The following is a 7084-nucleotide window of genomic DNA, read 5'->3' as shown; positions in this document are numbered from 1 at the left end:
TATAAAAAATTTTAAAAAATTATAATAATAAAATAAAATAAAATAAAATAAATTCTAAATCCGTATATAAATTTCTTTTATCTTATGGTAAAAGAGTATAGAATTCCCTATCTTATTTGTACGAGAGAAAACGACACGTCTTAAATGTGAAAAATACGGATATCTAATACAAGAATAATGCTACTCTCACCACTCCCGATCCCGCTCTTGGTCCCGCTCGGTGTAAAATTATTTTTTTAATATATTTTTTTTTTACTTAATGATTAAGTAAGTATTTTTTAGTGATATTATAATTTTTTTTATTTTTTTTAAAAATATTTTATAGTGTTAAAAAATACATGTATAAAAAAGTAAAATAAAAAAACACTATATTTTACACCGAGCGGGACCGAAAGCGGGAGAGGGAGCGGGGGCTGTAGGCTGTAGCAGGACTCCTAATACAATTGATTTTGTCTATTAGATAACGTCTAGAAATGAGAGTAAGTGGGGGCCACTCCTAGTCGATGTTACCGATGGCGTGCCGCGTGTCGATTAAATGAAATGAAATAAATAAATAAATAAATAATGGAGGGAGGGAGAGCTTCTGTCGGTCTGTTTTCAAACTGCCTGCTCTGTTTTCTCTCTCTTTTTCATTTCATTACAAAATCAAACCCACAAGACAAGAAGATCGATTCAGAGATTTTGGGACTGAGAAAATGTCGACGCTGATTCTTTCTCCCGTTGCCACTTCCCCAAGAGACGACGCTATAGCGCTTTACCGTGCTTTCAAGGGTACTAACTTTCTCCTTCTTTTGTCTCGAATTTCTTCTTGTTAGGTTGTTTTCATATGCTCTTATCTCATGCCTCGTTTGCTAGTTTTTCTGATCGACCGTTGGAAATTTTTGAAAAATGTTCATGCAATCAGTGAAATGACGTAGATATTATACCTGCTTTGTTTCTCAGAGCCTTCCCTTAGAAGATCTCTTTTGCTTTTTTGTTTTATTGCATAGATTGTGATTGCGCAAATAGGAAACTTTTTTCCTCATAAACCTAGGTCTTGGGTTACAATTTTTGTTCTGAATTTCGAAAATTTTTCTTTTTGTTGATAATTATAATTACCGCCGCTAGATCTCATGCGGTGACATTTGAGGCATGAAATTTTGGCCTTCCATTAGCACAATAACTAGCTTTTCTTTTTGGATCTGGAAGCATAAAAGCTCTGTTCCAGCCAATAATGACGGTCAATTTTCATTTTTCATGCGTACACACGTGCGTTAGTGCTACAATCCGTCAATTGAGATGGAGAATATGAAAGTTTTATTAGGTCCAAATTACAACGACTTTGTGGTAGTATACCAAAGAAATAGACATAATATGTCGTAAGGACAGGGAGATGATTTGTACACCCATGCAACAGAGGTTCAATCTAAGATGGTGTTAATATTTATGAGTGGTAGTTCCTGGTGATATACATCCAGTTCTGCCACCACTTCCCTACATTTTTATTGTACAACATGTTGGTAGTTATGTATTTGCCAAATTCTCTAATAGGAGCTGTCCTCTATTTTCCTTCTGTGGGCTGTTATGTATGTATATTGCGATTTCCCATTGTGTCTGCAATGGGAAATTTGATGTTTCAATAAGTTGCATTGTGTATGTGGAATACATGTTTCATAATCTTCTTATTTGAATTTCCAGGGTTCGGGTGCGATACTGCAGCAGTAGTCAATATTCTTGCGCATCGGGACGCAACACAGCGCGCCCTTATCCAACAAGAATATAGAACAATGTATTCTGATGACCTCTTTAAACGCTTGTCTAAAGAGCTTACTGGCAAATTAGAGGTACCAATACCTATCTATATATCTAAATACTATATAATTGTTAAAGCATGGACCTTCCCTCTTATAATGTCACATCATCAATTATCTTATTATGTTATTGAAAATTAAATAATATGTCATTAAGTTAAATTCATTAAACGAAGAAATAATAAATATAACCACATCAATAATTTTGCTATGATATACCTATAAAAAAAAATTGTTATGATATAATAATATATTTGGTTAAACATTTGAAATCAATGGTCTTTTAGTTTTCCTAATGGGGCTTTTTTATTTTCTGAACTTATGTATCAAATGGATTCATAAATATTATTTAATTTTAAAAGAAGTTAAAGAACCTATCTATTATAACTTTTGATGATCAGGGTTACCATGACACACTGTATAAATTGCTCGTGTTCCTCTCTTCTCTTAAGAAAAATTTATGAGGTTTCTCATCACTTACATATAAACATAGGAAAGCAGGGGATATAAGATTAAGTTGCTTAACTAAAACTTTGGGGATCAAAATAATAACATTGAGGGCATGTTTGGGAACATAATTGTTCTCGGGTATTCTTAGATATTCTTAAATATTTCCTTTCTAAACATCACTCAAATACAAAACACTTTTTAATTTCAAATATTCGACTGTTTCATCTAATTATTACCTAGTTATTACAATTTTTTCAAACTTCCAAATAAAACACAAAAAGCAATAAAATTTTTTTAAATTTCAAAATAAAAATAATATTCAAACAATCTTTTAACTCTATAATATTTTATTCAACTTTTTCTCTCTCCTTTTCCAAAACCCAATAAAACCTATTAACTCAAACTATTTCAGTAATATTCTGAGATATTATTAGTATCCAAACCAGCCCAGAGATATTCTTAGTATACAATAAAGGTTCTATTTGTTGTATAATACCTCAATGCATGCGAACCCAAAGGGTTGGCCCAAGTGCTGAAGGCCTTGGTCTTGGGGTATCACTCACTTCAAGATCCAAGGTTCAACACTTCATGGGTGCAAACAATTCTTTGGGGCCACACCCCATGGTAAAAAGCCATCGGTTTAATCAATTCCATGTAGGGAAACTTTCGAGGGTGCGGTGCACGAGACCAGGGTTTACTCTGCAAGGGTGGGTCCGAAGGGCCCCTGTCTTGGAGAGGTTCTCCGACATCCAAAAAAAAAAAAAAAAACCCTCAATCCATGCTAACTTAGTTACATAGAATATTTGTCGTTTAATAAATGCAGATCTAGGACTTGTTACACATACTCTTTAATTGTTTTAGGCTGAGGTCTGTGGAGCGTGTCTACTCTTTGATCTGTTTTCTCTTTTATTTTATTCTTTTTTTGTCTTTTTCACTCAGCTACCAGGAAAAATTGTATATGATAGTATTTTGCAAAGAGCTGTGGCAAAGCATCTTGATCAATATCCTTTTTTCTTTTCTTTGGTTTATGTATTTTTTAACTCCTGATCATCTTATAATCATCCCTTAGACAGCAGTTCTGCTCTGGATGCACGATCCGGCGGGACGTGATGCACTAATTGTCTGGCAGGCATTACGTGTAGAGACAAAGAACCTTGAAGCTGCCACTGAAGTAATCTGTTCTCGTACCCCATCCCAGATACAGCATGTTAAGCAAATATATCACTCAAAATTTGGGGTTCCCCTTGAACATGATATTGAAATCTGTGCCTCTGGAGATCATAAAAAGGTAAAGTTTCTTTCTATATTTCTCGATCTTGCTTTAGTCAAGTATGGATATTTTGCTTTGGAGAGATATATCCTTAGCTTTCCATTATAGGAGAATTTTTGAGATTTTTTTCATCCAGTTATCTCATTTTTGCTGCCCTTTTTTTTTCTGTCCACATGCTTTGCATTTTGAAAAAGACCCTGAAATTATTATCGTTTTGTTTTGATTTTTTTTTTTTTGTCACCTGATATTTTGTAGAAGATCTGAAGGCATATGTGTAGTATGATCCTTACCACATGGCATGTGCATTGAAGATTAGGCATATAAAAGTAATAATTAGGTCCCAATAAAGTCATTTATGGCATCTGTTGCTGGATCATGAAATAGTGGGATTCTTTGGTCCTGACACAAGTGTGATTTTTGCAATACTATATCTCTGTGGTGAGGGGTGACCTGATGCATGATTTATGATTATAACTGGTTCCATATGTTCTTTTTCTTTTTCTGTTTTTGAAGGATCGCTCTGTTAGTCTAGTCTTTGAGTTAAGGCCGTTAACAGATTTCCTTACTAATGCTACCTCTGAACTTTTCACGAAATCCAGCTTGAATCACAAACCCTTTCGATGCTTAACCATTTTACGCCTATTCCATGTTTGATAATTTTCTTTTAAAAATATAAAAGGAAATGAATTCATCAATATCTTGATGCAAAATACTTTGTGTAGCTATTGCTTGCATATGTAAGAACACTCCGTTATGAAGGTCTGGAAGTTGACAGAGAGATAACCCAGAAGGATGCAAAGGCTCTTTATAAAGCAGGGGAGAAGAAATTGGGAACAGATGAGAAGACTTTCATCCGCATGTTTAGTGAGCGAAGCAGGGCACAATTGGCTGCTATTAGTTCTGCTTACCATGACATGTATGGAAGTTCACTGAAAAAGGTATATCTTGTTTCCACTGTCTCTATCTTTTTGCTTATTATTGTTTAATTTATATGCCTGAAGAAAGGAGGCCTTTTAACTCTTGCAATGTTTGTCCGACACTAAGCCAAACTGAACTTATCTCAGGCGGTAAAGGGTGAAACGTCTGGGCTCTTCGAATATGCTCTTTTGACAATTTTACGCTGCTCAGAGAATCCTGCAAAATACTTTGCAAAGGTATCATCCACTCTAAGCTGAGCTGTTGTTTCTCTAAGCTGAATTTGGTTACATTGAAGAAGTTTATCATGCAATTATTAAAAAAGGGGACACTTCATGATAAAAAGGCAAACTAAATATTACTTCTGAGATTTCATATTGCAGCAGACGTTATTTGGCGGAAAATGAAAATGGAAATAGTGGTGTTATCTGGTACACGTGTGTCTCTTTATGTTGGATGATCCTAGTTTGGACTACGTCCCTAAATTTCAAACACAGTATGTCAGAACAACGCTAATTAAAAAAAAAAAAATTATGCCGCGTCATGTACAGTAAAAATCAGCTAGATCATTGAAATCATTTTGTTAAAAGCTTAGTGTTTCATTCTAGCACCAGAAAATAATGAGTGGTCTAAAGTCTAGGTCTTGTTTGGTTATACAGATGAGATGAGAAATCTTAATAGTTAGATAATTTGTGAATAGTAGTGAAATGGTTTGATTTAAGATGTTCTATGAGATTTTGGGAAATGAGAGAAAAAGTTGAATAAAAAAATTATAAAGTTGAAATATTGTTAAAATGTAATTTTTTAATATATTTTTTATTTTGGGATTTGAAAAAGTAGAATTGTTTTTGTGGTTTGTTTGGAAGTTTGGGAAAGTTATAATGATTAAGATAATGATTAGATGAAAAAGTTAAAAAATTAAAAATTTGAAATTGAAAAGTATTTGTATTTAAATGGTGTTTGGATGTTGAGATGAGATGAGATAATATGTAATAAGATGGGTTGAGACCATCTGTGAAACCAAATGGGGCCTAAATCTCTACGCAATATTTTTCCTTTGTGTGAATAAGGTCTATAACATCAAATACAAGGATCGATTTCTAATTGCTGGCCTTATAATAGTTTTGTAGCTTTTGCATAACTTCCTTCTGATTGAGCCACTAAATGTCCCCTTCGATTATTCCAATAAATTCCATTGTAAAGATTATAAACCAGCAATGAACTAGTGGACCTAACCCATTGATTAATGACTAAATCCATTTGGATTTTGAAACTCGATAGATATTAAATTATGATTAGCCAAACTGTTTTTTTCTGTTTCCATATCTCATGTTTGTCTGGAAAAGCAGGGGCCAGTTATTTTACTTACTGATACTTTGGGACTATGGTGCTCAAGAATTTACTGACTATTTGCTGAAACTTTGCAGGTGTTGCGTAAATCTATGAAGGGTTTGGGGACTAACGACACCACCCTGGTGAGGGTCATTGTGACGAGGACTGAGATCGATATGCAGTACATAAAAGTCGAATACCTGAAGAAATACAAGAAGACATTGAATGATGCAGTCCACTCAGAAACATCAGGTCATTACAGGACTTTTCTTCTATCTCTTTTGGGTCCCAACCACTAGCCAAAAGAAAGATATGATCGGTGCTTTTGAAAGGATGTGTTTATGCAACTCGATTTAAGTTTTATTGTGTGTGTAAAAAACGTGTTAAATCTTGTAAACATATGTAAAGATATTTCCTGCATAAGATAGGCAACTCAACTTGGCTTGCTGTACCAATAGTGATTTGTTTGTATGATTTGTTGTAATTTAAAGAGCTGCTTTGTTTTATCTGGTCTCTTGTCTTGCTGTACCTGAGATGGATGTGAAGGAGTAGCTAATGCTGCCCAAACCTTTTGCATTCATCAGCATAATCCTTGTTCAGGACCCACTTCCTAAGCTATATGCAATCAAGATGGATAATGGGTCAGGGCTGTGAAGGATTTTTAATAAATCATTCCAAATAAATTTAAAAGGGAGAGGCATTTAGATGAAAGAGCAACTGGCCAACTGTTCTATTTTCAGCTCCATAGCCATCACAAAAGCATCAATGTTAGCATCACAAACAATGTTAACATTTTGGATAAAGAGCGTAAAAAGAGTTAGGGCAAAGAAGCCTTTGGTGACAAAGAAGAAGACATGATCTTTTTGATGAGTTCAAGAATGGAAGGAGCCATGCGAGCAGCAGGATCAGCATGTGCAGACTCTAGAAAGGTGGCATGCATCCTCAAAGCAGCCTCAACTCCAACACCAAGACGTGCTTGCTCATCTTTGATAGCTTCTTCGCATAGCCCACAAACCCAGACTCCTCCAAACCGCTCCTGAACCCATTCAATGTACTCCACTGTGCACTCCTCCCACATCCCACAGCACCCACACTTTACCCTCTTCACCACTTCACTTGCCATCTCTCTCTCTCTCTCTCTCTCTCTCTCTGTGAAAACTTAGCAGTTTTGGGTTCCAAAAACTACATTCATTCCTGTTCCTATACTTCTCATGCTTGTTCTATATACATATATATATATATATATATATATTATTATGGAGGTATAATCTACACACGAGAGAGAGAGAGGAATCTTTTTGTAACTTTCTAAATATTTATGTTGAAT

General features: G+C 34.8%; 2 protein-coding genes across 2 annotated transcripts; one reads left to right on the top strand and one right to left on the bottom strand.

Annotated features, from left to right (window-relative positions):
• Positions 1 to 579: 579 nt before the first annotated feature.
• LOC109003535 (annexin D5) lies at positions 580 to 6268 on the top strand. Its single transcript, XM_035691230.1, has 6 exons — positions 580 to 771; positions 1678 to 1823; positions 3310 to 3528; positions 4233 to 4448; positions 4575 to 4664; positions 5853 to 6268. The coding sequence occupies exons 1-6, from the start codon at positions 696 to 698 to the stop codon at positions 6054 to 6056; spliced, it is 951 nt and encodes a 316-aa protein (XP_035547123.1). The 5' UTR covers positions 580 to 695; the 3' UTR covers positions 6057 to 6268.
• A 306-nt stretch (positions 6269 to 6574) lies between these two features.
• LOC109003533 lies at positions 6575 to 6880 on the bottom strand. The gene has a single exon (XM_018981702.1). It carries the CDS (start codon positions 6878 to 6880, stop codon positions 6575 to 6577), a length of 306 nt encoding a protein of 101 aa, XP_018837247.1.
• Positions 6881 to 7084: the final 204 nt, after the last annotated feature.

The sequence above is a fragment of the Juglans regia genome, chromosome 6 (assembly GCF_001411555.2).
Source record: "Juglans regia cultivar Chandler chromosome 6, Walnut 2.0, whole genome shotgun sequence".
Classification (NCBI taxonomy): domain Eukaryota; kingdom Viridiplantae; phylum Streptophyta; class Magnoliopsida; order Fagales; family Juglandaceae; genus Juglans; species Juglans regia.
The sequence above is the reverse complement of the archived record's forward strand: the minus strand, read 5'-3'. Positions and strand labels throughout refer to the sequence as shown.

Coding starts and splice junctions, on each gene's coding strand:
- LOC109003535 (XM_035691230.1), top strand. CDS start 696: ATGTCGACGCTGATTCTTTCTCCCGTTGCCACTTCCCCAAGAGACGAC. Junction 4,449..4,574: donor ATGGAAGTTCACTGAAAAAG/GTATATCTTGTT, acceptor AACTTATCTCAG/GCGGTAAAGGGTGAAACGTC. Junction 4,665..5,852: donor CTGCAAAATACTTTGCAAAG/GTATCATCCACT, acceptor GAAACTTTGCAG/GTGTTGCGTAAATCTATGAA.
- LOC109003533 (XM_018981702.1), bottom strand. CDS start 6,880: ATGGCAAGTGAAGTGGTGAAGAGGGTAAAGTGTGGGTGCTGTGGGATG.